The sequence below is a fragment of the Lutjanus erythropterus genome, chromosome 11 (assembly GCF_056507025.1).
Source record: "Lutjanus erythropterus isolate fLutEry1 chromosome 11, fLutEry1.hap2, whole genome shotgun sequence".
Lineage (NCBI taxonomy): Eukaryota > Metazoa > Chordata > Actinopteri > Lutjaniformes > Lutjanidae > Lutjanus > Lutjanus erythropterus.
This window is the reverse complement of record NC_139327.1, coordinates 40,615,992-40,639,534: the sequence shown is the minus strand read 5'-3', so window position 1 is coordinate 40,639,534 and position 23,543 is coordinate 40,615,992. Positions and strand designations below refer to the sequence as shown.

Here is a 23,543-nt window from a genome sequence, read left to right as displayed (position 1 = left end):
TCCTCCTTCCTTCCTCGTAGGATACTCGTGTGTATCCTCTCTCCTCGCTCCTCGTCTCCTTCAGATGCATTTAAGCAATTGGAAGATCCTTCATCAGAAGCACTGACCAGAAATGTCCCAAAAATCAAAAGGAGCAGAATTTAGTTTCTCAAGACATTACACAGTAAATCCTGTCAGGTCTGAAGCGTGCATCCTTTAAGAAAAGGTCAAACTATTAGACATAATTTCATTTTATATCAGTGATGCTTGAAGTTCACCATGGCCTGTGATCAGATAAAGTCATATTACCTCCTGCTGCAAAATGAATTATCTTTAGAAATATGAACAAGCTTTTAAAAACCTGATAGTTGTTGAATCATTGTGTGCAGGTCTGAATGATTATGATACTACATACTGTATGAGTTTTCCTTTGGCTTGTGAGTGTCAGTGTTACACACACGTTGTAGAGAAATATTTCTTTGAAATTTCATAAAGTAATGTACTTTATTTTACACATTCAGTTTTTGGATACATTATTGTCAACTATAACAAACAAAGTGTGATATGTATGATCCCTTTTTAAATGATTTACTGGTTTATCTACCATGTGCTGCTGAAAAGAAGGTTTTAAACAACAGGGCTGGGGAGTCTAATGCAGTGGGGTAAAATATGTTTGAATACAGTAAAATGGGCCAGAAATAATGTACAAATACAAAGATTATATTCTTTCCATTGTACAAACAACATTCACCTGTGGGTTAACTTGGACAATCATAAATAATTCAGGGAAATAATATAGTCCTGCTGTTACTATGCCAGTTACTTATTTTACTAATATACAGTGATAATAATCACTGAACATGTACTTTACAGTGGGACATAAATACCGTCAGGAAATACACCTTTTCTCATATGTTAGCATATTTTAACAAATAGACATTGAGTTTTGTTCCAAATGAATATTTGTCCCTGAAAATGATGCTTGAATGATTCACTGTAATTTGTGAGACCTCAGCCCTGATTATGATGACTGAGTTTCAGTCGACAGCAGAGATGGTACATGAGGACAGGTCTGATGGTCTGGTCTCTGAGACCATAGATGAGAGAACTCAGACATCTGGGGAGGATATAAATAAACACATAGAAAATACTCTTGATTCGTACCATTACTAATCTTTGCAGTATTGTTGAGAGTGATACAACAATAGAAGCGTGCATAGTTGAGGAGAGAGTGAGTCCCAGCTGCACCAGATGTAGCAGCAGTGTGTTTCGAGCCTTATGAGCTGAAGCTTTGTCTGTGGAGGCTGATCTGGCTGCTACCATCACACCAATATAGGAGCAACTCACTGCAACACCAGCTGATACAAACACAAAACAAGTGTAGGCTTTGTCATAATGATCAGACAGTGGATTAAGCAACATGACTATGTCAGAGCAAAACTCTGTCATCTGCAGGCTCTCCAGGTCTTCAAATGGAAAATCTAACAACAAAACAACTCGAATGAAGATATTTAGTGAACTGAAGGCCCAAACCACAATGACAGCCACTGCTGTGTTCCTGATGGTGATGATGGCAGCGTGTCTCAGTGGGTAGCACACAGCTACATATCTCTCCACAGACATCACCACCAGTGTGAGAGGGGAGATGTCATTTGTGAGGCTGGACAGCATTGTGAGAAAACCACACACAGGATACGTCAGAAATATTCTACAAGTAGCCATTATGTACAGTAACTGACTGAGTGCCAGCAGTAGAGTGTCTGCAAAAAGGAGGTTAAACAGAAGAATGTAACGGGAGGTCTCCCGAAACACAGATTTACTCCTCAGGGTGAATAACATGGTGACATTAATGAAGAGGAACAGACAGCATGGCATTCCAATCAGCATAGAAAACAACACTCTTTCCAGAAATCCCCGATACTGCTGTTCAGTAGAGATGATGAGAATCTGAGACTGATTTGCATACAACATTGTTGTAGTACAAATACCTGTTATGGTCACATGCAAAACACAAAATCATCCACATTCATTTTCTCTGTGCAGACAGTCTGCAGGGTAGAGGCATGGCTTGTTTCCATGTAGGCAGAGCTGGTCTGCAGGGTTTGTCTGCCCTCACAGGTCATTTATGAGCTCTTTCTCCCTTGTGTTTCATGTTAACATGATTTCTAAAAATGGCTGATGTAATGTCTCGTTCTCCACGGCCTCAATAATCTGATCCACGTCATCATATTCGTGACAAACAGCACATACAGCGATAGACAAAGTACTAGAACTCTTCAAGTAAAATAAAGCATTGTTACTTTATAGAATTTTTTTTACCTACTTGCTTTAAGTAGACTCTTGCCATTTTAAAGGGGACCTATTATGTTCATTTGCAGCATCACATTTTCATTCTGCAACTCCACTTTGTTTTGCATGATTCATGGTTCAAAAACATCCTTACTTATCTCATACAGCAGCCACTCAGTTCATCCTCACTTTGACCCACTTTCATCTGAATAGACAGCTTCCAACAAGCTGGTCGATGGGCACCTGGTGCTTGTGAGGACTGCAGCGTTGCACATGTTAAGTGTGGTAAAGTGAATGGACCCAAAATTCAGACCTGAGACAGAGTAAGTACAGTTTAAAGATTTAAATAAAAAGGTTAGAGAGGATTGGCACACTTAGATCACAATCAGATGGTGAACAAATCGAGTCCAAGCAAGAAATCCAAAATCTAAAAAGTCCAGATGAAAGTCCAACGCCACAAGGACACTCGAAAGGAGAAAAACAAAGGGTCCAAATACACAAGGAACTAGCCAGAGAAAGGTAAATAAAAATGGTAATCAATAAGGTCAGAAAAGGCCAAAAACAAAGAAACAAAAACATAACAGTACCCCTCCTTCAAGGAATGGCTCTCAGAGAGTCCAAGAAGGGAACCTCAGGTGGGTGGCCTGTTGTAGTGATAGAGGAGCAGAGAAGGTCTGGAAGGTAACCAGGAGGTTGGGCTGAAAGGACAGAGCTTTGAAGGACAACGGCCTGGATGCTGGAAACACAGGCAGAGCTGTTGTGGAGAACAGGCTTGTGGACCGTCAAACAGGTAGAGCTACTCTGGAGGATGACCTGGAGACAGGCAACATACATGGAATCGGTCCAGAGGCTGGTGGCTAAGGCTGACCCACTCTGGGGGCTGAAGGATAGGGTAGCACTGGTGTGGAGGCCGATGGCCAGGGTGTAGCAGAGAAAATGGAATAGGACCGGAGATTTGCTTCTGGAGTGCAGGGACAGTCTAGTGGCTTGGATGCCAAGCAGGAGACCAGTGACATGGCTGCAGTGCTGAAGGCAGGCAATGGGAATCCTGGCAGATGAGCTGATGGTAACAGGGAGTCAGGAGGCTGTGGTTACTATGAAATAAAGCCTGTTGCAGCTTGGAAAGATCAGGAGATGATTGCGGTACAGGCCCTGAAGACTGCAGCACCACAGGAACCAGGGACAACTGCAGCCCAGGAGGAGCAGGAGATGGCTGTGGCACAGCTGCAACAGGAGTTGGACGCATCTTAACAGGAACAGGTGTTCCAGACTCAGAAGCAGGTGAGTTGCAGGGGGACACAGGAACAAATGTAATTTCGAATGATCCAGGGGCTGAAGAGACGTTGGATGGCTCAGGAGTTCTCTTAGTGTCAGTCAACATGGGGACTAGAGAGGTGTCGGCAGGGAAGCTGGACAGCAGAGTCTCAGGGATGCTAGGCATCAGAGGCTCAAATTGCTTTCATAAAGACTGGCTGGAGCCACCCATTTGCCAGCCAGGAATCCAATGACCATCATAGACGTAAACCAGCAGCAGTCAAGAGCAAAGGAATTAAATACTTAAGCCAATTTCCTCCATCATCCATGATGATACCCACAGAGAAAGCCATGAGTATACATAAAGTATACACTCACTGGCCACGTCATTAGGTACACCTTGCTCATAGCGGGCTGGACCCTGTTTTGCCTTCAGAACTGCATTAATTCTTCACAGCATAGATTCAACAAGGTGCTGGAAACATTCCTCAGGGATTTTGGTTCATCTTGACATGATAGCATCACGCAGTTGCTGCAGATTTGTCAGTTGCACATCCATGATCTAAATCTCCCGTTCTACCACATCCCAAAGGTGTTCTGTTGAACAGAGATCTGGTGACTGTGGAGGCCACTGGAGTACAGTGAACTCATTGTTATGGTCAAGAAACCAGTCTGAGATGATTTGAGCTTTGTGACATCTTGTGTTTTCCTGCCAGAAGTAGCCATCAGAAAGATGTGTACACTGTGGTCATAGAGGGATGGACATGGTCAGCAACAATACTCAGGTAGGCTGTGAGGTTTAAATGATGCTCAGATGGTAATAAGGAGCCCATGTGAGCCGAGAAAATATCCCCCACACCACGACACCACCAGCAGCAGCCTGAACCGTTGATACAAGGCAGGATGGATCCATGCTCTCATGTTGTTTACCCCACAGTCTGACCCGACCACCTGAATGTCGCAGCAGAAATCAAGACTCATCAGACCACGCCAAGTTTTTCCAATCTTCTATTATCCAGTTTTGCTGAGCCTGTGTGAATTGTAGCCTCAGTTTCCTGTTCTTAGCTGACAGTAGTGGCACCCGGTGTGATCTTCTGCTACTGTAGTACATCTGCTTCAAGGTTTGACATGTTGTGTGTTCAGAGATGGTCTTCTGCGTACCTTGGTTGTAACGAGTGTTTATTTGAGTTACTGTTGCCTTTCTGTCATGTCAAACCAGTCTGTCCATTCTCCTCTGACCTCTGACATCAACAAGGCATTTTCTCCCAGAGAACTGCAGCTGACTGGATATTTTCTCTTTTTCGGATGGTTCTCTTTGAACCCTAGAGATTGTTGTGAGTGAAAATTCCAGTAGATCAGCAGTTTCTGAAATATTCAGAGCAGCCTGTGTGACACCAACAACCATGCCATGTTTAGAGTCACTTTAATCACTTTTCTTCTCCACTCTGATGCTCAGTTTGAACTTAAGCAGGTCGTCTTGATCATGTCCACATGGCTAAATGCATGAGTTGCTGCCATGTGATTGGTTGATTAGATATTTGTGCTGACAACTAGTTGAACAGGTATACTTAATGAAGTCTGTGCAAAAGTCGCAATATTGATTAGTTCTAAGTTTCATGTGTTGTAATCTTTGAGGTGTGACATCATATCTTTGAATAACTTTATAATGAATCATTTGATGGTTTGGATTTCTCAATGACAGGGATACATTTGACCATACAATGTGCCAAACCAGATCTGACTGAGTAATAATATCTTTCTTCCAAAGTCTACTAGTGGCGAAGGTTTGTATGAGGCCTTGGAAATTTATAAAGGTTTGAGACAATACCATTGTTTTTACCTTTAGAATAAAGTATCAGATGAAGAGGATGGGTATCCAAGTCAAGCCCAATGGGACACCGTGAGCCTGCATTGCTGCACCCAACTTTAAACCAAAAAAAGGAAGTGCTCAGGGGTTATAGGACTTTTGTAAATCTTGGAATTCACAGAGACTTTGTTGTCCTACAATGTCATGGAGAGAATGAACAGCCTTGTCACCCCACCTTAGGAAAAAAAAAAATGGCTTCCCATCTATCAAAAGAGAATAATTATAAAAGATTGGAGATGGACGAAAGAATGTCTTAATGATTTTTGCAAGCTTTGGGACTTTATGCCACACATTAAAAAGGTGGGATATAATTGGTCCAAAGTTTCATTTCACTTTATTATGGGGTATGTTAGAGTACATGAAGTATGGTAAATTATGCGAGTGTATTAACTTTTCTTGTTTATGCTTTTTTATTTGCATGTTCAACCCACATTACAGTGATACAAAACTGGTTGAAAAGTTGGTGAAGTATCTCTTTAAAATGGTGATGATGTTGGTGTGGTGCATCACTGAAGAGGCCACCGAAACCAAAGCACTGCCAAGAAATGGCCCAATTAATAAAAAACAGCAGAATTTAGTTTCTCGAGACATTGAACAGCACATCCTGTCGAGTCTAAAGAGTGCATCCTGTCAGAGTTGGAAGGCCGAACTATTAGTCATAATTTAATTTGATATCTTTTATATTGAGTTCACCATATTCTGTGGTCAAATAAAGTCACACTGACTCCTGTTGAAAAATAAATTATCTTTAGAAATATGAACGCATATTTTATAACAGAAATTTAAAAAATACATTTTTCTTTTAGTGATGTGAAAGAAGTTGACTCACGTGCAGGTGATTATACTTTACATACTGTGTGCTCTCAGTATAATTTCCCACATTATTCAGGTCACACAGTTTTCTCTTGGCCTAACATATCCGCTGCAACATTTTTAAACTTAGTTTAGATTTCTAACTGTATTTTATATTATTTGCTTTTCTGCACTGCAGCAGCAAAATGTACATATAACCATGTAGTGCATTAACACAGAGAGAAAAGGAGGGCGAGGACTGTGACTAACAATTATTTTCATTATTGATCATTTTCACAATGAATCCATATATTATTTAGTCTGTAGAATGTAAAAAAGTGCTCATCACAATTTCCTTGACACATCTTTGAATTTGTTCCTTTATCCAGCCATCAGTCCAAAGTACTGAAAATACACAACACTTGTGGATTGTCTTTCATGGTGTGACTTCCACATTTTTATATAATCACTTCTTCAAAATGAATATTTGTCCCTGAAAATGATGCTTGAATGATTCACTGTAATTTGTGAGACCTCAGCCCTGATTATGATGACTGAGTTTCAGTCGACAGCAGAGATGGTACATGAGGACAGGTCTGATGGTCTGGTCTCTGAGACCATAGATGAGAGAACTCAGACATCTGGGGAGGATATAAATAAACACATAGAAAATACTCTTGATTCGTACCATTACTAATCTTTGCAGTATTGTTGAGAGTGATACAACAATAGAAGTGTGCATAGTTGAGGAGAGAGTGAGTCCCAGCTGCACCAGATGTAGCAGCAGTGTGTTTCGAGCCTTATGAGCAGAAGCTTTGTCTGTGGAGGCTGATCTGGCTGCTACCATCACACCAATATAGGAGCAACTCACTGCAACACCAGCTGATACAAACACAAAACAAGTGTAGGCTTTGTCATAATGATCAGACAGTGGATTAAGAATCATGGCCACGATAGAGCAAACATCTGTCATCTGCAGGCTCTCCAGGTCTTCAAATGGAAAATCTAACAACAAAACAACTCGAATGAGGACATGTAGTAAACTGAAGGCCCAAACCACAATGACAGCCACTGCTGTGTTCCTGATGGTGATGATGGCAGCGTGTCTCAGTGGGTAGCACACAGCTACATATCTCTCCACAGACATCACCACCAGTGTGAGAGGGGAGATGTCATTTGTGAGGCTGGACAGCATTGTGAGAAAACCACACACAGGATACGTCAGAAATATTCTACAAGTAGCCATTATGTACAGTAACTGACTGAGTGCCAGCAGTAGAGTGTCTGCAAAAAGGAGGTTAAACAGCAGAATGTAACGGGAGGTCTCCCGAAACACAGATTTACTCCTCAGGGTGAATAACATGGTGACATTAATGAAGAGGAACAGACAGCATGGCATTCCAATCAGCATAGAAAACAACACTCTTTCCAGAAATCCCCGATACTGCTGTTCAGTAGAGATGATGAGAATCTGAGACTGATTTGCATACAACATCATAGAAAAATTATAAAAATGAATATTAACTTGTTGATGTCACTGAAGCCCAGTTTGCGTTCCTAGAATAGTGAGGAGATCTTTATAGTACAAATACCTGTTATGGTCACATGCAAAACACAAAATCATCCACATTCATTTTCTCTGTGCAGACAGTCTGCAGGGTAGAGGCCTGGCTTGTTTCCATGTAGGCAGAGCTGGTCTGCAGGGTTTGTCTGCTCTTGCATGTCATTTATGAGCTCTTTCTCCCTTGTGTTTCATGTTAATATGATTTTAAAAAATGGCTGATGTAATGTCTCGTTCTCCACGGCCTCAATAATCTGATCCACTTCATCATATTCATGACAAACAGCACATACCCAACTCACAGTAATTATAAGAATTGCAATTTTGAACAGGGGTGGAAAGAATATTGTAATTTTTTAAGTAAAAATTGTGTCTTCATGGAAATTTTATTTATATACTGGCTTTCAGCAGACTCTTACCGATTTATAGGAAACCTATCATGTTTATTTGCAGCTTTACATTTTATTCTACAGCTCAACTTGTGTAGCTTTGAATGATTCATCATTCTTTAATTATCTTATACTGGCCCTTTATACATACATTCAGTTCACCCACACCATTTTGAGCTGTCCTGTTGATGAACTGTCCTCTCCTACTGCATCTCCTCGGTGTGTGTTGGTGTTCAGTTTGCTGTCTGCTGTGGTCTAAAACGTCTTCACTGATGTAAACTGAGTGAAACTGATGCAAATTATCCTGCTGTTTTAATACAAAAGCATGAATAGCGTGCACAGTTTAGACGTTTTATATAGTCTGAGCTGCAAAACGGTGAGGATTTTTCCCCTCAGAGGACAATAGAAGTAAACTACTATTAACATTAATAATAATAGTGAAGAAATAAGTAGAGACATATGAAGAGCAACCTTTTCCTAAAATACTGTTGGTTCTTTGGTGAGGGCAATTTAAATCTGAAGCCATCAGTGTGTCATAGAATCTTAAATTTACATATGAATTGCAGTTTTTAGTGCGTTTTGGCCTACAGGCTATGGTTTAGACTAAAGCTGAATTACAATGCAGAGTTTTCTTTTTTGCAGTGAGAAATTTGAGATGATCAGGATGGAATCTGAGCTGAGCTTGTTCTTTTCCTTGTTTGTCTGTCTGGGTTGGGATTATGGTTAGGGTTAGGCTTATGTTTTCTCATGATAAGGAGACAACTGCACCTCACGAACAGGGAGGACCAGCAGATAGCTGTGGCACAGCCAGAAACAGGGACGTCTACGGACCAGACGGAAGAGGAGATGGCTGCAGCTCAGTATGTACAGGTGATTGGCAGGGAAACTGAATAGCTGAGTCTCAGGGATGCTGGGCAGCTGAGGCTCTATTTGCTTTTATAAAGACAACACTGGAGCACGTCTGGAGGGAGGGCAGAAGGATGACCAGACAGCTGGAGCCACTCAGGAGACTGACATGGAGACCAGTGACATAGATGCACCCCTCTGGAGGCCCCTGGGGAAGGAGGAACCTCTCTGGAGGCTGGCAACAAAGGTGGAACCCTTCTGGAGGTTAGAAATGAAGGGGAAACACCACTGGACACCGGTAATAAAGGTGAAACACCTTTGAAGGTCAGCAACAAAAGCAAGACTCCTCTGCTAACTACGGTAGAAATGCTCTTTATCCCTCCTGAAGGCAGGACCGCTCTGGAGGCCAGTGACGTGGCTGGAGCACAGGAAAGGAAGCTAGCATCGGCAGATTCTGCTTCAAGTGGGGATGGGCTGCTGGACAGCCTTCTGAAGTCTGGAGAACAGGACTGGAGACTCCAGGTAGAGTGCATAACTGGAGTCCGGTGGCAGGAGAGCTGGTCAGGAGGCCGGTGTCAGGGCTGGATATGGTTGTGGCAGACCAGCTGCGAGAGGCCTGGAAATGGCAGCAACCTAGCTGGGAGACAGAGCTGTGGCCCAGCCTTGACACAAAATGGCTACAGGCCACTGAAAGAGGAACCGCAAATGGCTGTGGCCCATCCTGGACAGGAGATGGCTATGGTCTGACCAAAAAAGAAAGCAGAGAAGGCTGCGGCCTGGATTGGACTGGAGAAATGAAGGGTGACTCAGAAACAGATGTGGTGTTGGTTGACCCAGGGGCTGAAGATATGTGGGCTGGAGTATTGGGTAGCAGAACCTCCAGGTTGCAGGGCAGCTGAGTCTCTGGGACACTGGGCAGCTGGGCAGCACATTGACAGAAGCCATGCTTCCTTCTGGAAGCCTTCCTAGACAATGGCTCCAGAGCAGGATCAGACAGGTAACTGCTGGTTCTGTGCTAGCCAACTGGTCAATGGACCGGGGGCTAGCAAGCCAGTGGCTAACATGTGGGAAGTTAGCAGATTGAGGTTCCCATAGGAGGCTACCAGACTGAAAGGCAGACTGACATTCAGGCATTGAGTGCTGAGAAAGTCCATTAAGATCCTTAGCCAGGGCTTTTGTGTGCCAGGGACAGAGCTACCTCTCCCAAACATTCATTATGCACAGGAGTGTAGATACCATGTCCTCAAGTTCAATTATCACAATCACTCTAGAAAATGAACTGAAAAATGCAAAGCAAGATTTGGGAGCAAAAAATAAATGAATAAATAAATAAATAAATAAAAGTATACAGTAATAAAGTAATTTTATCACAGACTGGGACTCTGACTAACAATTACTTTTGTCATCAATTAATCTGCAGATTATTTTTGCAATCAATCCATTAATTATTTAGTCTGTAAAATGTAAAAAAATGCTCATCACAATTTCTCAGAGCCATGAAATAAGGTATGCATACAGCTATGATATTAACGGATTAACTTAAAGTGTAGTGTGGGTTGACAATATATAACACGCATACACTTGTAAAAGAATAGATGTTTGTTGATGGTGGATCATGGTACACATTTGAGGATTATCTTTTGTGGGGTTACCATAAATACTATAAATAATCCTGCATGATCACCCAGCACAGATTCAGGATAGCAAAGACTTTCTTCTGCAGTGAAGCAATTTTAGCACGAATTCAGTGATGCATGCTTATTGGCCTTTATTGAAACATGGCTTTCGGATAGAGACTTGAATGTGGAACTGTCAGTTGCTAGGTTTGGTGAGCCTGTCTGCCTCGACTGGGATGCCGGTGTCACTGGCAAATCACAGGGCGGAAGTGTGTGTCTGTATGTTAATGAGCGCTGGTGCAAAACCGTCATTATCAGAGAGGCTTTGCTGTCTGAGTCCCTTTCCCCCGTCCACCCAACATGCCCTGGGACTTTTCCCTAAATATTTGTCACCATAGTGTATACCCACGAGTTAATGCAGAGGAAGCCTCAGACCCCTTAAGGTAACCCAGAAGCTATTTGTTGTGTCAAATCAAACTATGATCCCCATAATCGTGGAGGCTAAAAGATGGAAGAAAAAGGAAAAGCTCTTTCATCGTTTGAGTGAAATCCAGTCAACTTTTTGCCCTGTGTGCAGCCTGGACCCTTAAAGGTGGCGCACAGCCTCAGTGTGAAAGAGAAGACTGACAGTGCCGGTGCAGACGCCACCACAGTGAGAGGCTGGTGGTGGCCTGGTTCAAACTCACACTGGACCTGTGCAACTGGAGACAACAACAAAAACAGAGAGGCAGGACTTGAAGACTGTTTGCTGCTCAGTGCCATTGTTTGCAATCGTTAGCTTAGCCACAGGGTCGGTCACCTAGCAACACATGGCTCCATTGTTAACCCTTGAATAACATTTGGCTAGTTTTACTTTACTGAATGTTTAAAAGTTTAATAATGTCTGTGAAAGGAAGGGGTTTATTGTAATGGTGGTTAAAAGGGTGCTATTAATTGGCTTCAGATACCAATTATATAACCCACAAGGGCTGCAAGCAGGCTGAACCTCAGAAGTAAAGAAATCACACTTGTCCATGGAGTTGGAGGGATAAAGGTCCATGTGGAGACAAGGCGATATCTCCTAAAAATCAGAGTAAAGACTCCCAAAGGCACCTTCAAATCACCCCATTTGGTTTGTTATGGATCGAACAACATTGCTGACATCCACAAGCATGTGACACCAAAGCAGCTCCATAAATTCTTCCCAGATGTGAACTTGTGAGACCCAGAGAAATACACCTGCTCATAAGTCACAGAGATGGCCAGCTCATGCTTCAGAGGATCAAAGCTGTCAGGGACCTCATTCTGTGAGACGGACCACTGGGAAGACAATTGGAGGAACGCATCCTGAGCTCTTTGAGGAGCTTACTGTGTCAGCCCATATGTCCAAAACACATTTTGCATGACCAATGAGAGCAGCTGCTGTAAAATATGATGAACTCAGTTGGGTCCCAGTGTAACCTCCACCAAAACAGTCAAGCCAACATCCAACTTCAAGAGCCAAGAACAGCAGCTACCAGTCAGGACTTGAGTGGTGGAGATGGGACAGCATCGACACAGCATGTGAGCCAAAATGTGGGGGCTGCCACTGTGGAAACTGCCAGCCAGACAGCAAAGAAACAACTTTTGCTGTGGAAAGGCAGCTCTAGGCAGGTCTGAGGGGTATTTTATTTTTTTCTAGCTTAATTCTTCTCTTGGTATGTTTTTTGTATATTCTTATTTGAATGCTTGGCTCTGTTGATAGTCAGTGTTTTTACATGAAATAACATATCTCTGCAAATGAACCCACATGAAACCATACCTTACCCGACCCCAAACACTCTCCCCATTTAGTCTTAGTAATTACGTGATGACTTTCTGTTGATCAAGAAGGACCCAAGTTGTATCACAAAGCCACAGACTTTCACATTGTATCTCTCAGGCGCTCTCCCACTGGGTTCACACCCAGTATGCATTTTGGTTCAGGAAGCTTCTGTCCCTGCCTTCCTGAAAATTAGCAATCTGGTCTTTATGTTATTTCCTGTAAACTGTAAATAAACACGACACACAAGCCTACTACAAACAGTCAGCTGTATCATGCCACCATGTAGTGAGGCTGTCTTTACTGTGTAGTGAACAAAACTGATCTTGAACCAGCCAGAGTTTTTGGACGTCAGAGAATCTTTTTCTTCAAGAGATGGAACCACACTGGAGGATGATCTGGAGGGCTGCCATGTAGTTGGGATCACTGTGGACGATGGTGACATAAGCAGCGCTGCTCTGAAGGTCAACGACAAAGGTGGAACCACTCATGAGCTCATGAGACTCCACTCAAGCAAGACTATGGGCCCTGATGGTGTCAACCCCAGGATGCTCAAAGCCTGTGCCTCCCCAGCTATGTGGGGTACTTAATTATGTCTTCATCGTGAGCCTAAGTCTTCAGATGGTCCCCATGCTGTGGAAGAAGTACTGCCTCGTTCCTGTGATGAAGACGCCACGTCCCAGTGGCGGGTCGACCACAGACATGTGGCATTGACCTCCCGCATCATGAAGACCCTGGAGAGACTTGTCCTGGAGCAGCTCTGGCCCATGGTCAAGCCACTCTTGGACCTCCTCCAGTTTGCCTATGAGCCCTGACTTGGACTTGAGGACGCCATCATCTACCTGCTCAACCATGTCTATGCCCACTTGGACAAGCCGGTGAGTATTGTCGGGGTCAAGTGTTTTTGACTTCTTCAGTGTGTTCAACAACATCCATCTGGCTCTACTGGGTGACAAGTTGACAGCAATGCAGGTGGACGCCCCCCTCGTGTCCTGGATTGTGGACTACCTGACTGACAGACTGCAGTACATGCACCTGCAACACTGGGTATCAGACAGAGTGTTAAGCAACACTTAAACTGTGCACGACTGGCTATCATACAATAATTCATATGTGCAATACTGACCTGAACTCACAACAACTGGTGCAAAAACTCACTGTGCAATACATACAACATTTTTTACACCATTACATATGATTGTAGCATATTCATATTTTTTGTGAAGAATTCTTACATCTGTTCTTGTATTTCTATTCATCAAATATTTTCTACAGATCACAGCTTCATATTTTTATACAACTGTTCCGAATGGTAGATAAGGCACATGCACCTTTACACACATTTACATTTTACATTGTAACTATGTATTTATTTGACACTGTCCCTTAATGCAGCCCCTCAGTTCATCTTCTGTCTGAAACAACCCTCTGTCTTCCAAGTGGCCAACTTTTTGGAAGCCGGTCAAAGTGCAGCATCCAGTGCTTGTGAGCACCACGGCACTGGTGTCACACGTCCAGCGGGGAAAACAGGAAAAACAATTGAATGGAGTCGAAATGCAGACTTCAGACAAAATAGTTACAATTCAAAGATTTAATCAAAGCAGAGTCAAAATACAAAGGCTTATGGAGGCTGAGGCAGGCACAGGTCACAATCAGATGATGAAGAAATCCAGAGTAACCAAAAGTCCAAAACCATAAGGTAACACTGGCAAAGACAGGAGGAAAACACAGGAAGTAGAAACACAGGAAACTAATCAGAAGGGGTTAAAAACAGCAGTATCGTAAAGAAAAAGAGAAAGACAGGAAGTAAAGTAAACATAGACAGACTGTTACAAAATAAAAGAGTTTGGCTGCAGGTCAGGGTGGTCTGCTTGATAGGTTTCTTGTGTCTGAAGACCAGGAGACAGGCGTCTGGACAGCACGGTGGAAGTCCTATGGCTGGTCTGCAGAAAAGGCAGGAGGGCTGAGCAGGAGGCCGGTGACAAGGCTAGTCCAAAAATGACAAACCCAACCCGGAGTGTTGACCAAAACACCGGGACCAAAGCAGTAAAGGCAAAAACGTGGCAATGGTGAACAGAGGGAGACAAACTGACAAGTCAAACAGGGAAAACACACAGACTAAATACACAAATCAAACACAGATGACGGAGAAAATCGGCAGGTAAAGGACAAAGACAGGAAGTAAAGTACACAAATACACAAAAGCAAAAACCTTTCAAAATAAAATGGAATAACTAAAGTTAAACCTGAAAACATACAGAATTGGGTGTTAATTTATACTCTGTGCTTCATAAATAGTCAAACTACACCACGTCACTTTTAAGCTGTTAGAAATGGTCAAGAGTCTGGTTTGGAGTCTGACCAGGAGGCCAGGCTGAAGGGCAGAGCTGGTCTGGTTTACAACCTGGAAGCAGACTGAATGGTGGAGCAGGTGTGAGAAGCTTTTTAAAATAAACACATTGAATTTTGTTCTAAATCAATATTCATGCTTGAAAATGATGCTTGGATCATTCACTGCATTTTATCAGACTTCACCCCTTGTTGTAACGACTGAGTTTCAGTCGACAGCAGAGATGGTACATGAGGACAGGTCTGATGGTCTGGTCTCTGAGACCATAGATGAGAGAACTCAGACATCTGGGGAGGATAAAAATAAACACATAGAAAATTCTTTTCATGCGTACAATTACTAATCTTTGCAGTATTGTTGAGAGTGATAAAACAATAGAAGCGTGCATAGTTGAGGAGAGAGTGAGTCCCAGCTGCACCAGATGTAGCAGCAGTGTGTTTCGAGCCTTATGAGCAGAAGCTTTGTCTGTGGAGGCTGATCTGGCTGCTACCATCACACCAATATAGGAGCAACTCACTGCAACACCAGCTGATACAAACACAAAACAAGTGTAGGCTTTGTCATAATGATCAGACAGTGGATTAAGAAACATGGCTATGTCAGAGCAAGGATCTGTCATCTGCAGGCTCTCCAGGTCTTCAAATGGAAAATCTAACAACAAAACAACTCGAATAAAGATATTTAGTAAACTGAAGGCCCAAACCACAATGACAGCCACTGCTGTGTTCCTGATGGTGATGATGGCAGCGTGTCTCAGTGGGTAGCACACAGCTACATATCTCTCCACAGACATCACCACCAGTGTGAGAGGGGAGATCACATCGTTAAGAATGGTGAGCATTGTGAGAAAACCACACACAGGATACGTCAGTCTTACTCTACACACAGCCAGTAGGTACAGTAACTGACTGAGTGCCAGCAGTAGAGTGTCTGCAAAAAGGAGGTTAAACAGCAGAATGTAACGGGAGGTCTCCCGAAACACAGATTTACTCCTCAGGGTGAATAACATGGTGACATTAATGAAGAGGAACAGACAGCATGGTAGTGTATTTGGAGTAGAAAACAACACAATTTCTAGAATCTGCCAGTACTGAAATCCATCAGTATTGTTAGTCTGAGACTGATTTGCAAACAACATATTAGAGAAGAATTTAAGAGCAAAGATAAACAAAAACCTGTTGATGTAATTGAAGCACAAAAGCACAATTTTTTTTATGCAGTTTGCACACACGCAGCAGTGAAAACATGACATCTTTAGTTTCCTGTTGAGTTTAAATGCAAAATCTGAAATCACCCACATTCATTTTCTCTGTGCAGACAGTCTGCAGGGTAGAGACCTGGTTTGTTTCCATGTAGGCAGAGCTGGTCTGCAGGGTTTGTCTGCCCTCACAGGTCATTTAATAACTGTCCTCACACACACTTGTGTGTCATGTTCATGTGATCAAAAAATATTCATGAGTGATGTAATCTCTGAACCACCACCACCTTTACAATAATCTGATTCATGATGAAGCAGCAAATACTCAACTTACAGTAATTATGAGGAATGCACTTAAGAACAGGAATGGAAATATTTAGGATATTTTACTCAAGTTAAAGTACTGTCATTTCAAAGAAATTCAATTCACAGACTGGTTTGAGTAATCAGTAATGAATGGAGGAAAACACAGTGAGTGAACAGACAGGGAAAGAATCAGGAAAGAGTAAACCAAAGCAATAATGTAACAGGGCAGGAAAAAGACAAAAACAAGAGGTTAATTCAACACAGACATGATGAAGGACCTTTAACCCCTGACCCCCAACCTCAAATGTGACCCCTTCAAGGAACGACTCTCAGAGCCTGAGCAGAGAGGTGAGGTGGGGCGGCCCAGGGTCTGAGCAGGAAACCTCAGGTGCAGGGCCTGGACTCAGGTGAAAGGTCAAACAAGTAGAACAAGTAGGGGATGTTCTGGAGACCAGCGAAGTAGATGGAACCACTCTAGAGGCCAACTGCAAAGGAGGAAGCTTTCAGGAGGCCAGCAACGAGGACCAGAGGCTGGTGTTTGGAGATTCCAATGAGAGTCAGTGGCAACGATGGAACCCCCTATAGCTGGTAGCAAAGTCAATAATCCCTCTGGAGGTCAGCAGCAAAGATGGGACTGTACTGACAGATGGTGGCAAAGCTGCAACCACAGCAGAGGCCTGCAACAAGGCCGAGGCACAGGAAAGGAGGCTGATACCAGAGGATTTGGCTGCAGGTTGGCATCGGCTGCTAGACAATCTGGAGACAGGTGCCTGGAAGACACAACAAGAGTCAAGATTAGTCCAACAATGAGAAATCCAAACTAAAGTGTCAAAAAACTAGAAATAATGTTCCTGAATGTAATCAGGAGCAAAGCAGGATGGGGAAAAACACAAAAAAGGGGAACAGGCAACCTAACAACTTAAAAAGGAAAAACATAGAGACTAAATCCACAAAGACTAATGAAGTAATCAAACACAGGTGACAGAGAAAAGGTGGAAAATCAACAAAGACAGGAAGTAAAGTCAACACAGACACAAAAGAGAAGACTTCTTCAAAATAGAACAGGAAATCCATCCATCCATCCATTATCTTCCACTTATCCGGGGCCGGGTCGCGGGGGCAGCAGTCTGAGCAGGGACACCCAGACTTCCCTCTCCCTGGACACTTCTTCCAGGTGTTCCGGAGGGACCCCAAGGCATTCCCAGGCCAGCCGAGCGACATAGTCACTCCAGCGTGTCCTGGGTCTTCCCCGGGGCCTCCTCCCAGTGGGGCATGCCCGGAACACCTCCCTAGGGAGGCGCCCAGGAGGCATCAGATATAGATGCCCAAGCCACCTCAGCTGACTCCTCTCGACGTGGAGGAGCAGCGGCTCTACTCCGAGCTCCTCCCGGGTGACAGAGCTCCTCACCCTATCTGTAAGGGAGCGCCCCGCCACCCTGCGGAGGAAACTCATTTCAGCCGCTTGTATCCGAGATCTTGTTCTTTCGGTCATGACCCAGAGTTCATGACCATAGGTGAGGGTAGGAACGTAGATTGACTGGAAAATCGAGAGCTTCGCGTTTTGGCTCAGCTCCTTCTTCCCCACGACAGACCGGCGCAACGACCACATTACTGCTGCCGCCGCACCAATCCGTCTGTCGATCTTGCGTTCCATCCTCCCCTCACTCGTAAACAAGACCCCAAGATACTTAAACTCCTCCACTTGAGGCAGGGACTCTTCTCCAACCCGGAGGGAACAAGCCATCTTTTTCCGGTCGAGAACCATGGCCTCAGACTTGGAGGTGCTGATTCTCATCCCAGCCGCTTCGCACTCGGCTGCAAACCGCCCCAGTACAAGCTGAAGGTCCTGGTTCGAAGGAGCCAACAGGACAACATCATCTGCAAAAAGCAGAGATGAGATCCTGTGGTCCCCGAATCGGACTCCCTCTGGCCCCTGGCTGCGCCTAGAAATTCTGTCCATAAAAATAATGAACAGAACCGGTGACAAAGGGCAGCCCTGCCTGAGTCCAACATGCACCAGAAACAGGTCTGACTTACTGCCGGCAATGCGAACCAAGCTCCTGCTCCGATCATACAGAGACCGTACGGCCCTTAGCAGAGGGCCCCGAACTCCATACTCCCGAAGCACCTCCCACAGAATGCCACGACGGACACGGTCGAATGCCTTCTCCAAGTCCACAAAACACATGTGGACTGGTTGGGCAAACTCCCATGAGCCCTCAAGCACCCTGCGGAGGGTATAGAGCTGGTCCAGTGTTCCACGACCAGGACGAAAACCGCATTGTTCCTCCTGGATCCGAGGTTCGACTATCGGCCGAATTCTCCTCTCCAGTACCCTGGAATAGACTTTACCAGGGAGGCTGAGGAGTGTGATCCCCCTGTAGTTGGAGCACACCCTCCAGTCCCCCTTTTTAAATAGAGGGACCACCACCCCGGTCTGCCAGTCCAGAGGCACTGTCCCCAACTGCCACGCGATGTTGCAGAGGCGTGTCAACCAAGACAGCCCTACAACATCCAAAGACTTGAGGTACTCAGGGTGGATCTCATCCACTCCCGGTGCCTTGCCACTGAGGAGCTTCCGAACTACCTCAGTGACTTCAGCTTGGGTGATGAATGAGTCAGCCTCTGGGTCCCCAGCCTCTGCTTCCTCTACGGAAGATGTGTCAGTGGGATTGAGGAGGTCCTCGAAGTATTCCTTCCACCGTCCAACAATATCCCCAGTCGAAGTCAACAGCTCCCCACTACCACTGTAAACAGTGTTGGCAGGGTACTGCTTCCCCCTCCTGAGGCGCCGGACGGTTTGCCAGCATCTCCTCAAGGCCGACCGGTAGTCCTCCTCCATGGCCTCCCCGAACTTTTCCCATGTCCGAGTTTTTGCTTCCACAACCACCCGGGCCGCAGCGCGCTTGGCCTGCCGGTACCCGTCGGCTGCCTCAGGAGTCCCACGAGCCAGCCAAGCTCGATAAGACTCCTTCTTCAGCCTGACGGCATCCCTTACCTCCGGTGTCCACCACCGGGTTCGGGGATTGCCACTGCGACAGGCACCGGAGACCTTACGGCCACAGCTCCGAATGGCCGCGTCAACAATGGAGGCAGAGAACATGGTCCATTTGGACTCGATGTCTCCAGCCTCCCTCAGGATCTGGTCAAAGCTCTCCCGGAGGTAAGAGTTGAAGACCTCTCTGACAGATGGTTCCACCAGACGTTCCCAACAGACCCTCACAGTACGTTTGGGCCTGCCAAGTCTGTCCAGCTTCCTCCCCCGCCAGCGGATCCAACTCACCACCAGGTGGTGATCAGTTGACAGCTCAGCCCCTCTCTTCACCCGAGTGTCCAAGACACACGGCCGGAGGTCAGTTGACACGACCACAAACATTGACACGATCATTGACCTAACCCTAACCCCGTGCCACGTGCACTGATGGGCACCCTTATGCTTGAACATGGTGTTCGTTATGGACAAACTGTGACTAGCACAGAAGTCCAATAATAGAACACCACTCGAGTTCAGATCGGGGGGGCCGTTCCTCCCAATCACGCCCCTCCAGGTAACACTATCACCACCCACGTGAGCATTGAAGTCCCCCAGCAGGATGATGGGGTCCCCAGTCGGAGCACTTTCCAGCACCCCTCCCAAGGTCTCCAAGAAGGCCGGGTACTCTGCGCTGCCGTTCGGCCCATAGGCCGAAATGACAGTGAGGCACCTATCCCTGACCCGAAGGCGCAGGGCGGCGACCCTCTCGTTCACCGGGGAAGACTCCAACACATGGCGGCTGAGCTGGGGGGCTATTAGCAAGCCCACACCAGCCCGCCGCCTCTCATTGTGGGCAACTCCAGAGTAGAAAAGAGTCCAGCCTCTCTCAAGGAGTTGGGTTCCAGAGCCCCGACTGTGCGTGGAGGTGAGCCCGACTATCTCTAGCCGGTACCGCTCAACCTCCCGCACTAGCTCAGGCTCCTTCCCCCCCAGCGAGGTGACATTCCATGTCCCCACTGTGAGATTCCATGTCCTGGGAATGGGTTGTCGGGGCCCACGACTGCCACCCAAATCACAACGCATCAGCCCCTTCGGAACCCTCTCGCGGGTGATGGGCCTACGGGAGGGCGGGCCCACGTTGCTCCTTCGGGCTGGGCCCGGCCGGGTCCCGTGGGCAAAGACTCGGCCACCAGGCGCTCAGGAAATCACTAAATGAAAATACAATGCCAGTAAAAAATTGGGAATTAATTCATAGTTGCTTCATAAACAGTCCAAATAGACTGGGTCAATTTTGAGCCCTGAAAGAAAAAGGCCTGGGGGCTCATTTACAAAACTGTATGTAGGATTCACCTTAAAAGATGGCATATGGATGAAACACAGAAAGTGTTTACACAAAAATATTCAGATTCATAAAACAAGGCGTAGGCATGTCTTATGCCAGTTTTCCTTTATAAATCACAGTTAATGGAAAATGTGGCGCACCTTTTGTGGATGCCATGTAATGCCCATAATTGCCTATAAATGGTCAATGAAATGCCCCAAATTAATATTCATTAAGACTAAATCATTAAGACAATAAGACTGAAAAAGGACTGTCACACAGAATGAAAACAACATTTGTTTTATGGAGGTTGAGACAAGGAAAATATGTTATATGGTGGACACACTGTGGATATTACAGACACCAAAAAGGCATCAGAGTTGCAGCATGTGGCGGACGCTAAGAATACTGCGTCCTCACACATACAACACTCGCAGAGACCAATTAAAAGAAAGTAGTCCAACAGAAAAGTATAAACCAGACAGGGCAGAGCCAGAGGCTCTTTGATGAGAAACTTACTGTCAAAGAATCCTACCAGAGCAGAGGAGTGTTGAAGACAGAGGGGGACACAGAGTGAGCCAGATGCACGAGATGAGTCAGCAGCCTGTGTAATGGATAATGTGTATTCTCTTGTTTGAGTTGAGAGTAAACCGAATGCACCAACACGTTTATGTACAAAAATAATCAGGTCCTTTCCCCACATAAACAGTTTCTGTTTCTTTTATTTGCTGTGTTGCAGCAGGTCAGAGGTGCTGCAGCTGTGCGTCCTGCACCTCCACTGCACCTCGGCTGTGCATCTTTACCTTCCAGCAACCGCCGTGTCCTTATAGAAACAATCCACTCCACACATTTAAACAGGGATAAAAACTGAAAGCCATTAAAAACACTATATATCTGCTCAACTGGATCACTGAAAACAACATTGGTACAAAATGAACGCTGGTTTCCTGTGCCTGAAAACCTTTGCAGGAGGTCTATGGATGGTCAAAAGTATGTGTGGGAATGCACACCCTTTTCCACATAGTATTTATTTGGTCAGTATCTATCAAAAGTGGTCCAAGGAAGGAACAGTGGTGAACCAGCGACAGGGTCATGGGCGGCCAAGGAAGGCTGACACGAATCCGCCTGAACAGACGAGCTACTGTTGCTCAAATTGCTGAAGAAGTTCATGCTGGCTCTGATAGAAAGGTGTCAGAATACACAGTGCATCACAGTTTGTTGTGTATGGAGCTGCATAGCTGCAGACCAGTCAGGGTGTCCATGCTGGTGTACCACCGAAAGCACCAACAATGGACACATGAGCATCAGAACTGGACCACGGAGCAATGGAAGAAGGTGGCCTGGTCTGATGAATCACGTTTTCTTTTGCATCACGTGGATGGATGGGTGCATACGTGTCGCTTACCTGGGGAACTCATGGCACCAGGATGCACTATGGGAAGAAGGCGAGCCAGCAGAGGCAGTGTGATGCTTTGGACAATGTTCTGCTGGGAAACCTTGGGTTCTGCCATCCATGTGGATGTTACTTTGACACGTACCACCTACCTGAGCATTGTTGCAGACCATGTACACCCTTTCATGGAAACAGTGTTCCCTGGTGGCTGTGGCCTCTTTCAGCAGGATGATGCTCCGTGCCACAAAGCAAAAATGGTTCAGGAATGGTTTGAGGAGCACAACAACGAGTTTGTAGTGTTGACTTGGCCTCCAAATTCCCCAGATCTCAATCCAATCGATCATCTGTTGGATGTGCTGGACAAACAAGTCTGATCCATGGAGGCCCAACCTCACAAATTACAGGACTTAAAGGATCGGCTGCTAACATCTTGGTGCCACATACCACAGCAGACCTTCAGGGTTCTGGTGGAGTCCATGCCTCGACGGGTCAGGGCTGTTAAGGGGGACCAACACAATATTAGGCAGTTGATCACAATGTTATGACTGATCAGTGTAAATATTCAGTCAGAATCATTAAAGTGCTGCAGAAACTTCTGTCAGTCAGAATTTGATTTCCCTGCATGGGTCCTGATGATGAAAGTCATCAAAACTGTCCAATCATCATCACTCCTCCTTCCTTCCTCGTAGGATACTCGTGTGTATCCTCTCTCGTCGCTCCTCATCTCCTTCAGATGCATTTAAGCAATTGGAAGATCCTTCATCAGAAGCACTGACCAGAAATGTCCCAAAAATCAAAAGGAGCAGAATTTAGTTTCTCAAGACATTACACAGTAAATCCTGTCAGGTCTGAAGCGTGCATCCTTTAAGAAAAGGTCAAACTATTAGACATAATTTCATTTTATATCAGTGATGCTTGAAGTTCACCATGGCCTGTGATCAGATAAAGTCATATTACCTCCTGCTGCAAAATGAATTATCTTTAGAAATATGAACAAGCTTTTAAAAACCTGATAGTTGTTGAATCATTGTGTGCAGGTCTGAATGATTATGATACTACATACTGTATGAGTTTTCCTTTGGCTTGTGAGTGTCAGTGTTACACACACGTTGTAGAGAAATATTTCTTTGAAATTTCATAAAGTAATGTACTTTATTTTACACATTCAGTTTTTGGATACATTATTGTCAACTATAACAAACAAAGTGTGATATGTATGATCCCTTTTTAAATGATTTACTGGTTTATCTACCATGTGCTGCTGAAAAGAAGGTTTTAAACAACAGGGCTGGGGAGTCTAATGCAGTGGGGTAAAATATGTTTGAATACAGTAAAATGGGCCAGAAATAATGTACAAATACAAAGATTATATTCTTTCCATTGTACAAACAACATTCACCTGTGGGTTAACTTGGACAATCATAAATAATTCAGGGAAATAATATAGTCCTGCTGTTACTATGCCAGTTACTTATTTTACTAATATACAGTGATAATAATCACTGAACATGTACTTTACAGTGGGACATAAATACCGTCAGGAAATACACCTTTTCTCATATGTTTTCTCAAATGAATATTTGTCCCTGAAAATGATGCTTGGATCATTCACTGCATTTTATCAGACT

General features: G+C 44.7%; 3 protein-coding genes across 3 annotated transcripts; all 3 read right to left on the bottom strand.

Annotated features, from left to right (window-relative positions):
- Window positions 1-990: 990 nt before the first annotated feature.
- On the bottom strand, window positions 991-1,950 carry LOC146319596 (odorant receptor 131-2-like). Its single transcript, XM_084730160.1, has one exon. The coding sequence runs from the start codon at window positions 1,948-1,950 to the stop codon at window positions 991-993; it is 960 nt and encodes a 319-aa protein (XP_084586286.1).
- A 4,766-nt stretch (window positions 1,951-6,716) lies between these two features.
- LOC146319595 (odorant receptor 131-2-like) lies at window positions 6,717-7,676 on the bottom strand. Its single transcript, XM_084730156.1, has one exon. It carries the CDS (start codon window positions 7,674-7,676, stop codon window positions 6,717-6,719), a length of 960 nt encoding a protein of 319 aa, XP_084586282.1.
- A 7,228-nt stretch (window positions 7,677-14,904) lies between these two features.
- Window positions 14,905-15,861, bottom strand: LOC146319594 (odorant receptor 131-2-like). The gene has a single exon (XM_084730162.1). The coding sequence runs from the start codon at window positions 15,859-15,861 to the stop codon at window positions 14,905-14,907; it is 957 nt and encodes a 318-aa protein (XP_084586288.1).
- Window positions 15,862-23,543: the final 7,682 nt, after the last annotated feature.